This window comes from Mytilus trossulus, chromosome 10 (assembly GCF_036588685.1).
Source record: "Mytilus trossulus isolate FHL-02 chromosome 10, PNRI_Mtr1.1.1.hap1, whole genome shotgun sequence".
Lineage (NCBI taxonomy): Eukaryota > Metazoa > Mollusca > Bivalvia > Mytilida > Mytilidae > Mytilus > Mytilus trossulus.
In genome coordinates, this window is record NC_086382.1 from 34,434,221 (window position 1) to 34,450,528 (window position 16,308).

At 32.7% G+C, this 16,308-nt stretch overlaps 2 protein-coding genes across 2 annotated transcripts in view; one reads left to right on the forward strand and one right to left on the reverse strand.

Moving 5' to 3' along the window:
- Positions 1-7,858: 7,858 nt before the first annotated feature.
- LOC134686188 (protein mab-21-like 3) lies at positions 7,859-9,137 on the reverse strand. The gene has a single exon (XM_063545863.1). The coding sequence runs from the start codon at positions 9,119-9,121 to the stop codon at positions 7,946-7,948; it is 1,176 nt and encodes a 391-aa protein (XP_063401933.1). The 5' UTR covers positions 9,122-9,137; the 3' UTR covers positions 7,859-7,945.
- A 5,669-nt stretch (positions 9,138-14,806) lies between these two features.
- LOC134687256 (epithelial cell-transforming sequence 2 oncogene-like) overlaps positions 14,807-16,308 on the forward strand; it is a 75,046-nt gene continuing 73,544 nt past the window's right edge. Inside the window, exon 1 of the mRNA XM_063547400.1 lies at positions 14,807-14,872. The gene's annotated coding sequence lies outside the window, so the exon portion shown is untranslated. The remainder of the gene's footprint in view (positions 14,873-16,308) is intronic.

The following is a 16,308-nucleotide window of genomic DNA, read 5'->3' on the forward strand; positions in this document are numbered from 1 at the left end:
CATGATGTAGCTTCTGTGGTAGAGGAAGTATAACCCCCTTTACAAGTTAAAGATACAAGACCTAACTATCAAATATTTTTATATTGCACTATGTATTACGAAGTAAAAATTCTTACCCTACTCCAATTAACCATGATATCCTAAAAATAAATTATTTGATATACAGACAATTACATCATCCATATCATGACATTTTTAAACGCTGTTCCAATTATAGTCAGGTTATGTTTTTTAGAAATACATTTTTTTTTATTGTTTTTACATGTATAAGTTTTTTTAAATAGGACCTTTCAAATTTGCATTTAGGTTATTAAAGCAATATCCCATATATCATAAGGCCGTACCTTCTTACCATCCTTTTAAGTCAGAATTGCTTGCTTATTCATTTACAGGGTCTGTATTGATCTACCATAGTTTGGCCGTTTTACAGATCTCCTGTATTCTTTGTCTCTGTGGATATCATTGTTGATTTTTGTTAAACATGTTTGTACATAAATCAGGTAGTAAGTTCAATTCTTTTTTGTATCAAGCATTTTTATATAATAAGACTATACAAAATCATGTTTGCTTTGCATTTCTATTTTCTGGGTCATTATAATTTACTATGCCTTACAAGTTTTACTCATTGTTCACGTGTGTACAGTGACCTCTAGTTGGTGTATTTTACATTTTTTTTGTCTCAGATGGTGAACTGTCTCATTAGCAATCAGACCAAATCTTTTTATATCTATATAACAATTAATGTACGACAAAAATATTCAAGTGTTCTGTGTAATATACATGATGTTTTGGATCAGGGTGAAACATCAACTTCAATACCCGTAGAATCCTGTGTATCACATTAAAGTCCGTACTGGGAAATAGTCTATATTTGTAATATATATAAATATATATAATATATAAATGACACAGCTAGATGGAATTCAATCAACCCTACAACTGTTTGCTGATGACACTATTGTTTAAGTCATATAGTATCAAAAGATGCCGCGAATCTACAAAGGGACGTTGACAAACGGGCTACATGGGAATCAAAAAAGCTTAATATAATATTCCATCCTGATAAATGTACTAGTAACATGAGTAATTTATACTCACTACATTTTGTATTTTCAAGGAATGAGCTCCACTTACCGGTAAGTACAATTACACGTTACATGTTCATCCATGCAAATACATGGGAAGCTATGGCATCAGATCTTAAATAGAGGAAACACAAGCATTATCTGCTCCGACGCTAATAGTACTATCAGTTTTCTGAAAAAAGCAGTTTTTGAAGGTCGGTGACGATGGTTAATTTAATGGAGTTTAGTCTGAAATACACATGAAACGCTGATACATAATTATGAGTTGACGCATCTTAACATGTTTATTTTAAACGTTTTATTAGGAAATACATTTAAGTATGTTATAACTCTAATATGAAAATTAAAGTCAAATCTGTGAAGACTAATTTGACAGCTAGTAGATGGATAAAGGAAGATGTGGAAGAGTGCCAATGAGACAACTCTCCATCGGCAAGTAACAATTGACAATAAATGTAAACCATTATAGGTCTAGGTATGGCCTTAAACACAGAGCTTTGCCTCACATCGAAGCTATAAAGGGCCCCAAAAAATACTAACTAGTGTAAATTCACTCAAACGAGAAAACCAACGGTCTAATCTAGTGTTCCTTTAATGTGAAGTTAAACATCTATTAGTTTACATGTATTAAATCTTTAAGTCTATGTGAAAATTTTATATATGAATGCAAAAGAGTACATTTAATATCAAAACATGAACGAATGGATCTTTTACAATATTTAAATTTACCATAGCGGTCATAGATGACCTTAAAAAAATTAACACGACACATTGAAAGCGTATACCTCAGTCAAGCACACACTATAATTACTGTTTGTTCTTACTACACTTACCTTAGTTTTATCAGACACCATTCGAGTCATTAAACGTGTGCGTGTGTTTTGTGTCGGCAGATCACAGGATGAATGCATTCTGTGTTTAGTGATTTGTGAAATTCAATTTAAAATCGTAATTCAATTTGAAAGTTTTATATGTTTTATACTCACAATTAGCCTTAATGTAGGAATCAATACTGAGAATCAATATCACAAAACATTACTATTATTTGACCTAGCTTACGCTTGTTTTTTTTTAAATTACCACCGCTTCGGGCATGTCGGGTGTAAACATATCCGGTGGCGATGCTACACTGATAATATTTACCTTTAAATCATAAATGCTGTTTAGATTTGTCACAACACAAACTTTTTATTCTTTTATTTCAAGGATTTTATATTGTGGAAACAACAACAAAAAATTAACAATAACAGGATTGGCCAATTATTATTAGGTCTTTCCACCTTTTTTGTGGAAAGACCTATTGAATTTGTTCTGATTATTTTTTTTCTTCTTCCGCCTAATTTTTTTCTTGGGGTGTAAAAAAGTTTAAAAAGATGTCACTTATTTTTTTGGTATATGATATTAAACAGTCTATATGCTTTTGAAACTCACCCTGTTTAACCGAACACTTTTCTTTGTAAGAGTTATCTCCCCAAACACTGTTTTTCTTGTTATCATATCTCAACCGCAACCGTAAATGATTTTTTTCAAATTGCTTGTTATACCCTCAGGATGTTAGTTTTTATTTTGACCGCAGCTTTACGAAGACTCCATATGAGAGTTATTTTCCCTTTTATATTGAAATAAATGAAATAAATTTGTAACTGGAAAACCATAAGTGATAGAGGCCTAGGGTCTTTTGATTTGAGGTCCTTGGTCCAAAAAAATCGAAAATGAGGTCAAGGTCAAGGTCATGTTCAAAATTTTGGTTTTGGCTTGTTATCTCTTATTTTCAGAAATCATACAAGATATCGACAAAATATTTTCATAAAATTGTTAGCTGCAACATGTTGTAACACGTAAATTTTACTTCCAAAGGGTATGTAACAATTAATGCAAGTTTTTCCCCCTTTTAACTCATTAACAATATAAAGTAACGGTCTACAAGCTTTTGATTTGAGGTCCTTGGTCCAAAAAAAGAAAATTAGGTCAAGGTCAAAGGTCAAGGTCATATTCTTAATTTTGATTTTGCCTCATTTTCACTTGTTTTTTATAAACCGTATTAGATATCGACAACATATTTTTTTTATAAATTGTCAATTGTAACATGTCGTAACTTGTGAATTCTTGTTAAAAGGATGTGAGACATAAAATGGGAGTTTTCGCCCCTCTTATAGTTAGAATTAAGTGTAAAGTGATATAACTCATTAACTTTACATATTTCAAACCTAGGGTCTTTTGATTTTGGGTCCTTGGTTTATGACCTTGAAATTGAGGTCAAGGTCTTCAGTAAATTTAATGTTCTAGATTGTGATCTTTGCTTTAAATTCATATTTATACATCATAAAGCAATAGCAACTGACATTTTCAAATGAATTTTAATATTTTTATACAAAAACAGATCCTTACTAGTGGAAAGACCTTCAATTGTTCTCTGAACAATTGGTTTTTAATTGTAATACTCTAGTTCAGGGAAACCATGCGCATGTGCAAGATCGATCGTGATTTTCGTTATCGACTAATTAGATACGAGATTTGATAAACTGGAGGCATTATCAGTTTATTGATCAGATCGGCATCGTTATTACTGTAGTCAGATTAATGCATACTTTATTTTCACATGCTATGGCAAACGAAAATATATACAAGTTCAACATATGACAAACAAAGGGCATCAGAGAACAGAAGTTACAGAGTATACACTAACATTATGACATTATATGTGATCTAATTTTCCATGCGGCTGCATTTGAATAAATACATAGTTTTACTGTCAGAGATTTAGAATAAATTATCTAACTTGGCCAAGAACAGTAGAATAAATATAAAATCCTATATGCACATATTTATACGTTGGACATGATAAAACAAAATGATATTCGTCCTCCAAAACATTCATACTGCATCATATACAAATTCTATTTTCTCTTTGAGTATTCAGATAACACCCAATTTCAACATTTAATCTAAGTGTGCTGATACGCAATTTTGTTAATATAGATAATATAAGTATCTTTCAAAACCAAATACGACTTTATATCGTTTATAAATACAAAGTTTGTTACATTCTTCTAAAGCTGAAGATTCCACTGACATATTAAAACAGACTATTTTGACCGTTATGTTAATTAATCTTAATTACAAAAGGAACGGTTTGATATATGTCACCTGACTTTGAGTGTTACCTTCACGCAAAAATGGACAGATTCATGCTGTGATGTTCACTTAGCAGATCGTCTGTATATTCAAGAAGGTTCGGGTGCTATTTCATAACCATATCTGAGGAACTGATCTTAGATCATAAAAATAAAAATAAAAGTCAATCAACACCTAGGCCATGTGGCAGCATAAAGTTTTACCTTAAACTATTAATCTCACCAGGCGACAGTTAGACACAATTAATATACCCTTAATAATCTTATTCATGTTCTGAAAGTTTGGTACCATTAAAATATATGTTCATAATGCTAGCCCTAATTGCATGAGTGTATTTACATAATTTTGATGTGCCTAATTCAAATGCATCGGATATTGACAATTTTTGAAAGGAGGGGGGTCTGGGTCGTTCAGTATAAGATCTTAAACAGATTTTTTTTAAATATATTTAATATATTTATATAGCTGCCTACTTGGATCTTTTGACACACGTCCTTCTTTTTGACAGGTTTTGCGAAAGCGATACTTAGCGATGCTATGTTCCGTCGTCAGCATTCACGCCGACTAATTCAGCATTTAGGTTCAGTCTGTGGTTAAAGTTTTGTTTTACATCAAAATCGTTGTCAAACATAATAGAATTTCGGGAAATTGGGACATTGGCTTCTTTTTGTCCAAAATACAGCATCCAGGGCAAAACTTTGCATATATTTATTTTTCATTTTTCCGTATTTTACTACTATATGGACTTCGTTTTTCCTGAACAGTTAATTTCATGTTTTGTCTGAGGTTAAAGATTTTCGTGCAGCCATCAATAACCGTTTTGTTTAACCGTACAGTTGGAAGTTAAATGCATATATCCATGCAGGTCAAGATCATGGTAATGATATATGAATGTTGAAACTATTTTGTTATACATGGCGCTGGACTTTCACTCGTTTGTTCAAAATGCAACAGTCAGAGTAAAGACATTGCATGTATATATCTTATAAGTGGGTGCGGCTTTTTTGCAAAGATTTTCATTCCATATGACGATCTGTAGCTGTTTGATTTTATGGGAACTTATTTTATTATGGTTTGAACAAGGAACGTATATATACTATACCAAGGTTTAACGGTCAGATTATTTATACAATTTTGAAAACATAACATTTATGAAGCCATGATGTTTTTTTTTTATTGAATACATCGCATAATATCATTCATTACGACTATGTGTTTTGACCAGCAACAACTTTCAAAAAGCTCCGTCTTACATGACAATCATATAGTTTAGGTTGTTTATCAATATTCTCCCGAAAAAAGGCTAAAGAGAATAAATTATGTAGTGTTATGTTAACGCTAACGCTCAGTGTAAAATATCGACAAATATAATGCCTACCTATGTTAAAATGAGCATAGAGCATGACATGAAGGAATTATTCCTTAAATAATAGTATGGATCCAAAGCTATGCACTAATATATTTGATGTGGGACTTAGTAAAAAATAGACATGGAAATTCTCGCTGGTTTGTTGCATGTTAAGTTATCATAACCTCACATATTTCTTGTTGAAAACAAGATATACGACGGGCTATTCGTTCAAGTTCAAATAAAACCTGACAGACTGACATTAACATCGTTAAATATTTTTTGCACCTATTTTAGAAATACAGACAAAAACACAAACACTTAACCGACTGAACCATGAAAATGAGGTCAAGGTCAGATGACAGTTGCCAGTTGGACATGTCCCCCTTAGTTACAATCATAGTAGACAAGTTTCTTATAGTAGCTAAGATATGGATTTGATCACGAAAACTTTACCTTGTTCACTCATCCACAAACGAGGTTTAGGTCAAGTGAAAACTGTCTGACGGGCACGAGGTACGCACATACCAAATATATTATATGTCTCTGCTATCAATATAAGATATGGATATCAAAATTTGTGTCAGTTATCTAAATCATTGTACATGTAATAAATTACTTTGCTTTTCGTGTACCCTTTAGAGGGGTTGGATCCACGATTTTGAAAAGGGGGGCGAAGGTTTTAAAGTTCGCCAAGCGGAGCGAGGTTAAAAAAATTTGAGACCTTTTTTGGGCTAAAAAAACATAAAATAAGTGTAATACGTACTATTTAACTGTTTCCTGGCGTGGGTCATGTATATTTTATAGTTGCTGTAAAGTGTAAGGGTTGGAAATTTTTGATGCTGTATTCTCCCTGTCTATCTCATATAATAATAGTATGGATCCAAAGCTATGTATTCTTTCACTTGTTTCTTATGACTTTAAGGCATGCATCAGAGTTATTTTGTTTGTTCTCTCAAATATCTCACACTGCCACCATCAAATGTTTCGTACCTGAGACTTGAAATCTTTCTAGAGCTTATAAATACTGACTGGGGATCATTATTCAACTTTGTTATTTATAAAATAGGCTGGGGATCACTGAGGCATTTGGGGTTAAACATGTTTTCGTAGGTAAACAATATGGTGGAACATTTTTTCATGAGATTGACAATTTGTTATAGTCTATAGAGCTAGTGTATTTACTTTTACTTTCTGTTTGGTGGAATAGTGAAATAGAAGTAAATACGTTCTTGCTCAATCCTGTGTCGCTTTGAAGGTTTCGTGATTGTCATGACATCCTCAGCCTAAGCAATCATGTGTTACTGTCATTTGAATTTCAAAATGACCGAGTGACGTTTTTCAACGCACTGGTCAACTCCACCATAGCAAATCACATTTCTTTGACAATCAGTAAATACCAGCGAAAATATCTTTATAAGGAAAGAATTGTCGTATAAAAATTAAATACATGTAATGTAATGTTATATTATATATTATTGAGAGATGAGACTTTAACAAAATATTGAATTAAATTGAATTGAATTGCATGGGAAATGGCAAAGTTCACGAAGTCTAGTCTGATACTAGTGAATCATTTTACAAAAAAAAAAGTCCGAGCAAAAGGGGGGACATACGCCCTCTACGCCCACTCTGAATCCGCCACTGCTTTAATTGGAAAAAATATCTTATCTATTCTTATAACGTCAGGGGCAGATACATCAATTTTAAAAAGGGGGGTTCCTCACCCATGACAAAAAAGGGGGGGGGGGTGTTTCCAAACTACATGTCCCAATTCAAATGCATTGATCGTCCAAATAAAATGGGGGTTCCAATCCCCGGAACCCCCCTCTGGATCCGCGCCTGAACGTACTTCTTTTGTTGAATTGTGTACTTAAAATTCAGAATAAAAAGCAGATAAGAATTGTTATCTCCGCTTCTTCTTGATTTCATTTTTTCTAACTTCTATGTAATACTCTACATCCTGAATTCCACTTGGACGACATGCAATTAGTCAAATGACATAAAATTTAAAGAACACCCCCTTATGATGCAGACCAAGTTTGGTTTCCATTGGTGTCAAATAAAGAGTTTTTTTTGTATAATAAGTACGACACTTGACGACAAATACCGTACTAAGTGACGACAAATGAACACATGCACTAGTGAGTTATTCCAACTGATAAAAAACTAACATTTTAAAAGTACAAAGTAAAACACCGCGCATGTATATATAACAAAAAGTGTATTTACAGAATGACAGATATTAACCCAGAGCATGCTACTTTTAACAGAATATTATATTGATACATCAGTACTTTAATCTGTTTATTTCTCAATATCATCGGTTACACGGTTTTATGTTTTGTACAGAATATGTTTATTTATACTTAATATTTTATTTGTATTTCTTATTCAAATACATTTCTGGGTTATTTATAAATTGCTTTATGTATATTCCAGCTTCGTCTAAAGATCGATGGCTTTTCTTTACAAAAAGATTATTCCGTCTGTTGAAGTACTGTGGCAAGTTTTTGTTTTGAATATGCTGAAGAAGCCGTCCCAACATAGAGAGGATTCTTTCCCCTATAAGACTCATACGCCATTGATGATCCTCTGGGTAGCTGTCACACTCGAAGAATAGAATGTTGTTCAAATGATACGATGTTAAACCGTCGGTCACCACTTTAGGACACCAATTTAGCTCACAAAGTCGTTTCATTATCCTAAGGGACCTTCTCCGACATGATCCATTCCTATCAATGTCCTTTAAAAGTTCTCTTTCACATGTGGCAAATGAAAGTTTCCAATATAGAAGGTCTGTTGTCACTAAGTTTATGCCGATTGCAAACATTTGCTGTACTTTTGCAGAGGACGGCCACTTAGCTCCAGGTATGGGCCATCCAAAGTTAGGCTGCCATCTCGTCTCAGACTGAAATGGTAACTGTAACTTAAGCAACGGAGCCATGTCTATGTTTATATCGTCTTCCTCCAGTTGTCTTATGGTCAATGTCAAAGCTGGCGAATCGTTAAGATTTTGCACAATAACTTTGTGATTACTGGGAGTTCGGGTTTCATTGATGCAGTGAATAGCATCACAAACTAGAGTTTTAAATAGTCTTTTCACACTGATTGGAACAATAAAATCGCCATTCGTAACACAGTTTGGTCCTTCATTTAATCCTTCAGGCTTCCATATTTGAACCGAAGTGTTAACAAGTAAGGGAAATTTCAATAACATACTTGGTAGTGGATTCCTGGAATGTATAACTTTTTTCGTCTTTCTGTCAAAGTCATAGAATGGTGTTTGATGTAAATGTAACCACTGATGCGTCATCCCGGTATCAAACACTACACTGAAGTCAAATTCATCTGCTTCGGACACTTTGGTATACGAATGAAAACTCCCAACGCACTCTTTATGTATCGAAAATCTCTTGTCTGCATTGTGGACGTAAATTAGAATTTCTTCAACTATTTCTTTTACAAACAGGGATTTTCCTCTCGTTTGTACTATATCCAATTCCACATTTTCTTTGTAAAAGTATTGAAATCGTCCATTTAAATATGCCATATTCGAAACTCGCGGGTCAAATTATGTGTACCAAAATTGGGCGTACTGAATTGTACTAAGTAAAACATAATATTCGACGTATTCATGTGTATTGTAATGATCTAATCGGATTATCCTACACACTGCAGTTTCTGTCTTCAAATTTACTGTAGCTGAACAATAAAATGTTATCCCACCATAACCACAGCATTGCACATTAAACCAAAATAAGTATATCATATAAAAATAAAAGGAATGGACAAGAAATATCAGAATTTTTTTTATACCTTTGATATGACGACGTGTGCCAGTGTCGAAAATTATTAATCAAGCACTGCCATTTATATATTATTCCGAAAGGCAATCTATCTTTAGAACTGAATAAGTAATGATATTCATTAAAAATCGTTATCATAAAACTCAAAGTTTATTATCAGAAAGTGCCCCTGCAAGTAGTCCTATAATATAAGACTCTGGAGGTTCATATCATTTACATTCAACGTTTTTTATCGGATATATTTTTTTTTACTATCAATGTTGAACCCCAGGACTCTGGAGGTTCATATCATTTACATTCTAACGTTTTTTATCGGATATTTTATTTTTACTGTCAATGTTGATATCGATAAAAAACGTTGAATGTAAATGATATGAACCTCCAGAGTCTTATATTATAGGACTACTTGTTGAGTACAACCACCCCATAACTCACATGCATATTCCATACATTGGGAATGCATTATGGATCTTATAAAAGTTAAATTTATTTGTAGATCTTATTGTGCATAACATCAATATGTTATTTAGAATGTCTCTTATCTATAATTGATTCTTCAAATTTGTTGATTTAATTTTAGAACTACAAAAACGCCAAGATGATTTCAAAGAAAAGATGATTTGTTCAGTTTTTAATTTTTTGAAGATTCGAATTTTAATGAACCTATTTTTGAAAGGCTCTCGATCTCTACTGCATAGGGATCTACTCAACCAGTTTAATTCCTAAAACAAAATGCTAACTGGTAAAAATAAAAAATATAAACTTTCATTTCTAGAATATAAACATGATAAAAGGCGAAACCCTTTGTTTTGCTGATCATTATTCAGTGGCGGATCCAGAACTTTTTATAGACTGACTGACATACTGTAAGGGTGGTCCGCTCCAGTCTGTTTCTGTCGGATAAAATTCTTCTTCTTCTCTTCTTTATAATTCAGCACTCCATCAACATACTGATGATAACGTGCCGGGCACTGATTTTACGATGCCGCGCGTGCGTGGGATCTAATTTTTATTTACAATAAATAATATACAAAAATAAAAATAAAAATTTCAACATATTAACTTCTTTTTCTTCTGGTTTTGTACTATACATTTTGGTTAAAGCTATATACATTGTGGAATTTATTTAAATGTTTATAGATGTTTATTGAGAACAGATATTCAAATCTGTTCTCGGAAGCTTTCAATAGTAGTACATTGAACTGCAGCTACTGGGAGAAGGTTCCATTGCAAGATTGTTCTAGGGTAGAATTAGTACTTGTATGAGTCTTTAGTGGTTTGTATGGGTCTGAAAGAGTAAATATGTGAATGTTGTCGTGTTCTTGTATCAGATTGTGTCATTGACGTAGGTCTGTAGGATATATGGCAACGAGATGATGTATAATTTTGTAGAGGAAAATGATGCGGGTTCTAATTTCTCAAGTGTTGCCCAATTTAGTGTTTGTAGCATTTCAGTGACTGAGCTGGTGTTATGGTATCTGTTGCATGTGTACCTTGCTGCTATGCGCTGGACCATCTCAAGTTGGTGTGTTTGAGATTTGGTATGTGGTTCCCAGACGCAGCTGCTGCTGAGAGCTGCTGTATTCTAGCTTTGGTCTTACTAGTGCAATGTATGCTTTTTCTTTGACTGTTTTTGAATTGACTTTAAGATTCCTTTTAATAAAGTTCAGCTTTTGAGTGGCTGCAGCTGTGATATTGTTTACATGTTTGTTCCATTTTAGATCAGTTTGTATAGTTATTCCCAGATATTTTGTGGATGTTCCTTTTTGAAGTACATGTTGGTTGAGATTATAGTCAAATTTTAATGGGTTTTTCTTGGTTGTTATCTGAAGGACTGAACACTTGTCTGGATGGAATGACATGAGCCAGTCCTTCTCCCATTTTGCAGCTGATGTGAGATCTTCTTGCAGTGTTTGTGTGTCTTCTTTGTTTCGTATTGTTTTATAAATAATGCTATCATCTGCAAATAGTCTGAGGGTACTGTGTTTGATGTATTCGTTAAAGTCATTTGGGTCATTTTCAAAAAATGGCGAATTTTGAAATTGAAAAAATTATTAAAAGTTACTTATTCAAACAACCCTCTACATAAGCAAATCAAAACAAATAGTACTTTAAGAACAATATATTAAAAGATGCAATCTTAATGATGTCAAACAAGAATATGTTGAAACATATTTTGATCGATGGTACATTATTTTGTCTATCCTGTTACCATTTTCAAAAGAAATTTTGGATTATTAAGAAAAGGTTTAGATAAAATGTTAAGCTTGTTTTACGTAGTCAATTAGATGGTTTTCAAGAGAATAAACTTCTATATATATTCATTCTGTAATATAATAGATTATTTGCCCATTTTCCAGGTTGTACTGAAAAATGCCTCTAAAAATTGGTTTTCAAAGGTTGTAAAAAATTACTACCAGTAATGCAAGTCTAAGATATCAATTCATATTCTTAGGCATTTTTTCACCCTTTCAAATAAACCCAACATCAAGTAAATCCCTCATAAGTTAGTTTACTTTTCTCTGTATTTCATTGGTAACAGGAACGTACGTTTCTGATATATCACTATATAAAAGTCTATCCTGTTACCTTTTTGTCTATCCTGTTACCGATATCAGTATTGCACCTGCGAATGCTTAATTAGGAAGATTAAAACGTTATAACCTTAAGATGAGTTCAAACAACGAAATATTTTATTCGTTTTGCACCTATATGTTAAGATTAAAAAAATAACGACGTTTTTGTCTACAATTGTCTATCCTGTTACTGTAACCATAGCAACCATAGCAACAGGATAGACATAACAGGATAGACATAACAGGATAGACATAACAGGATAGACAAATTTCATTGTTTTTGATTGCTGTTGTGAAATAACTACTCCCTTTGGTGAAGTGATTATGTTTTTCTATTGTGAATTTGGTTTCCAACACGTTATTGAACTTTTAACAAGTATACTGTTGGTGTAATTAATCAAGATTGGTGGTAACAGCATAGACATGAAAAAAAGTACGCTCTTTTTTTTCACTTAATGTCTTGAAATTTCCTTTCTCTACACTGTCGTTCAAGAAACGAGGCGTTTTAATTGTAAAGATTACTTTGCATTTTTGAGATCAACACTGACTGATTCAATATTCAAAGGGAAAATAATTTAACGGCTGATTTAAGTAGCGGTAACAGGAAAGACATGAACCTCCTGTACGCTGATTAAATTTAGTTTGTAGATAATATGTTACATACAATGATAAAGAAGCTACGATTTTTCGTTAGAGTAATATTTAACTTTCTTAAAAAGTCCCTTTTGCAGATATCAAGGCGATCAGAAAATCGCAAAAAAATCATTTAAAATGTGTTTTTCTGACACTGTACGCAGACAAATACCCCCAAAATCGGTCTTAAATGCAGTTTAATCTTATCAAAATAGATGTAAGGTGTGTTTATTATTAATGTTCTGAATCACAAATCCGACAAGCTTTCATTTAAACCATTACAACTGAAATTTCCATTAGAAATAAAAAAAATTAGCATGGGTGTACTGAAAATACGACATTTTTTGAAAATGACCCATTTATGTATACAAGGAACAGGATCGGACCCAAAACTGTTCCTTGGGGAACACCAGATGTTACGTTTATTTTGTCTGACTGAATACCATCAATAATCACTGTTTGTGTCCGAGATGTAAGGATACCTTCTATCCATTTTAAAGTGTTGTCATCAATGCCATAATGTTTCAGTTTGTACAGAAGTCTTTTGTGAGGAACTTAGTCAAAGGCTTTGGCAAAGTCCATCACAATTATGTCGGTTTGGATGTTACTTTGTTATTTTTTGCTAGTTCTTGGATGAATGATACTGGTTGAGTTTCGCATGATCTAGATGCTCGAAACCCGTGTTGAAGGTCGTACAAGATTTTGTTATTTTCTAGGTGATCCATCATACTACTGGCTATTATGTGTTCCATGATCTTACAAAGTATGCATGTGAGAGATATGGGTCTATAGTTTATTGCGTTGTGTTTGTCACCTTTTTTTAAAAGCAGGACAGACATTTGCATGTTTCCAATCTTTTGGGATTTTTCCTGTGTCAAGTGATTTTGGAAGATGTAGGTGATTGCAGTTGAAATGTCGCTACTAAGTTCTTTAAGTACTGTTCCGCAAATTTGATCTGGACCAGTTGCTTTATTAGGATTGATCTTGTCCAGTAATTTTATAACACCCTTCTTAGAGATGGTGATCTTGTTCATTTTTGGATAGTTCTATTTCCCTTTATCCGGAATAGGTTCACTTGTTGTTTCTTCAGAAAATGCTTTTTGAAACTATTTAGGATGTTAGTTTTTTTTCAGATGTATTGTCAGTAAGTTTATACCATCTTTTCTAAGTGCAGCAATGCCTGTATTGTCATTTTTCATACTTTTTATGTATGTAAACAAGTTTTTAGGTTGTTGTTTTTTTTCTGATGTTGTCATCTGGTTCTTCTACTGGCAGGTCAAATATCATTTTTTTCACGGATGATGTAATTCCAGTAGGCATTACGCATTTCTTTTTGTAATGTTCTTTTTAAGTATTTGTATTTTTTCATTTGCTCTTTTTATGCAGTCTTTTAACTTTGTTTATCATGATTTTTAATGCTTTATCAACCCAGGGTAGTTTTTTCTTGTTTGTGATTGTTTTCTGGGGGATGTTTTTCTTGACTGATAGAACTATCTGTAAATGTATTCCATAGTTCAGTAGATGAACTATGATAATGACCTTTGCCTGATTTCTTGTGTGAGTTTGTTCACATCTTGTTTGATGTTTTCCCAGTTAGCTTTTCTGTACTGGTAAGTTTTTCTTGGCAAACTTATATAGCCTCCTTCAACAAACTGAAGATTCTGCTATATATGTTTCTGACGAGTTCCGTTTGCAGGAGAAGACATCCAAGTAAATTAATAGTTGAAATAAATCAGTGTAACTAACTGTATACAGTGAATTTTTAATCAAACTTTAAAAACTGGCTTAGTAAAAACAGTCATCAGGGATTCGGTGATTTCGGAATTATGTTCTATTATAATCAACCAAATCCGAGTGTTCCCACACGAAACTGAGGAGGCCAGACCCTCAGGATTCCTGGATCCGCCTATGTTTGTTTTTCACGTCAGTTTTATTATAAATACCTCAGTTTTCATATATGTATCTGCGTTCCCCATAACAGACTAACTGTGTTCTATTTTTAGAAACAATGTCCATTTTTTTTTTAAACATTCAGACAAATTCAAAAGTTTACACGACTGACGGACGGACGACGGACGCAAAATGGTGAAAAAAACTCACATATGTCAGGTGTGCTTAGAAAGATAAATATGTACGATCATCAATCCAACGACGAAAATGACTATCCTTTTTTTAATAAACATACTGCTCCCTGCTTTCATTAGCAACACCAAGCCACGCATGCGTATGATTAATGGCGGGGTGGCAGGAACTTGTCAGATGAAAGTGTAAACACAACAAAAACCAGTAAAGTTTACATTTGCAATACACTTTAACACATACAAATTATCTTTATTGAAGTTTATGAAGTGAAAACTTCTCAACCTGCTCAGTTTTGATCACCATGCAGGGCAGATAATCAGACCAATTATCCTCAATAATCTCGATTTATAACTGAATCTGAAACTGTTAAAACTTAAGGCAAGGGCGAATATTGTAAAGTGAAGTGGAATGGGTTAAAACGTCAATTTTATCTAAAACAGGGATCTCCTGTAGTTGGTGATCGCAATACTGGTATAGTATTGTGGACAATACTGGTATAAAATTGTTGTACCAGTATTGTATTCCAGTATTGTACCAGTATTGTGCTATTTTTAAAATAAACAGTATAGGTAATTAATCATTTATTAAAAGTGTCACATATATGCATAATGAAATTAGCACTGTATGACATGACAATTTTATTAGGAACGATTGTGTTTAACTGATAATGCCATTGATGGTACACTGTGATTGTCATCAAATAAAGTTTCAAATCTTCTGATGTTTTTTTCTTAACCATTCTGACTCAGCATTTTAACAAACTCTTTACTTTCTTCTATGTTTTCTTCCATTTCTCTCTTTCCAAGACTCAATATTATATTTTAGTGAATTTTATATTGACACTAATTCTGTAATAGCTTCTGTATCAAAAAAAAATATTATCATCATTGGTATTGTCTATTTTTTCTTCTGATGTGATTTCTGCTATCCCTCCCCCTTCCTATATTGGCATTTAGGTATTCAGTCTCTGTGGACTTTCTCTAAAAGTATGTGACTTGACTTTAAATCAACACAGAAACATTATAAATATATGATAACAGATTTGTAATATAATTGTGTGTGGGTAGGATCTCACTGTGTAAATAGTCTCAGCACTGCAACATATTTGGTGGAAGCATCACTGTATATAAGAAAGATCACAAGTTATACATACTAGCGTATGGTTCCTCTACAAAGGGGGTTAAACATACAGAGGTAAGGTAAGGTAAGGATTATAACCAGGTTCCCCTATACAGCAACTAATTTTATAATTGATATCTTTTAATTTGTTGTGAGAGATTAATAAGAAAATAAAGACAACTGAAAGAAATGCACAATATGACCTTAGTACACAAAAAAATGTATACATGTATTAAATATCTGTCAAAATATTTGATGGCCAGGCATACATGTAAATGCTGAATTTACAGTGTTTAATATAAGAGTGTAATAATTTGCTTGAATTTATTAAATATTTACTCAGATAATTAATAAGCGTTTCTTCTATTTTATCTATATCATGTATATTGAATTAAATAAAGTAAAGAAATATGATAAATTATTAGCAATTGTTTAAATAATAATGATGATATTAATTGAGTTTATTTCAATAATCCTTTGTTTATTTGTGCCAGTATATTAATGACTTTTAACAGGTTGTT

Coding starts and splice junctions, on each gene's coding strand:
- LOC134686188 (XM_063545863.1), bottom strand. CDS start 9,121: ATGGCATATTTAAATGGACGATTTCAATACTTTTACAAAGAAAATGTG.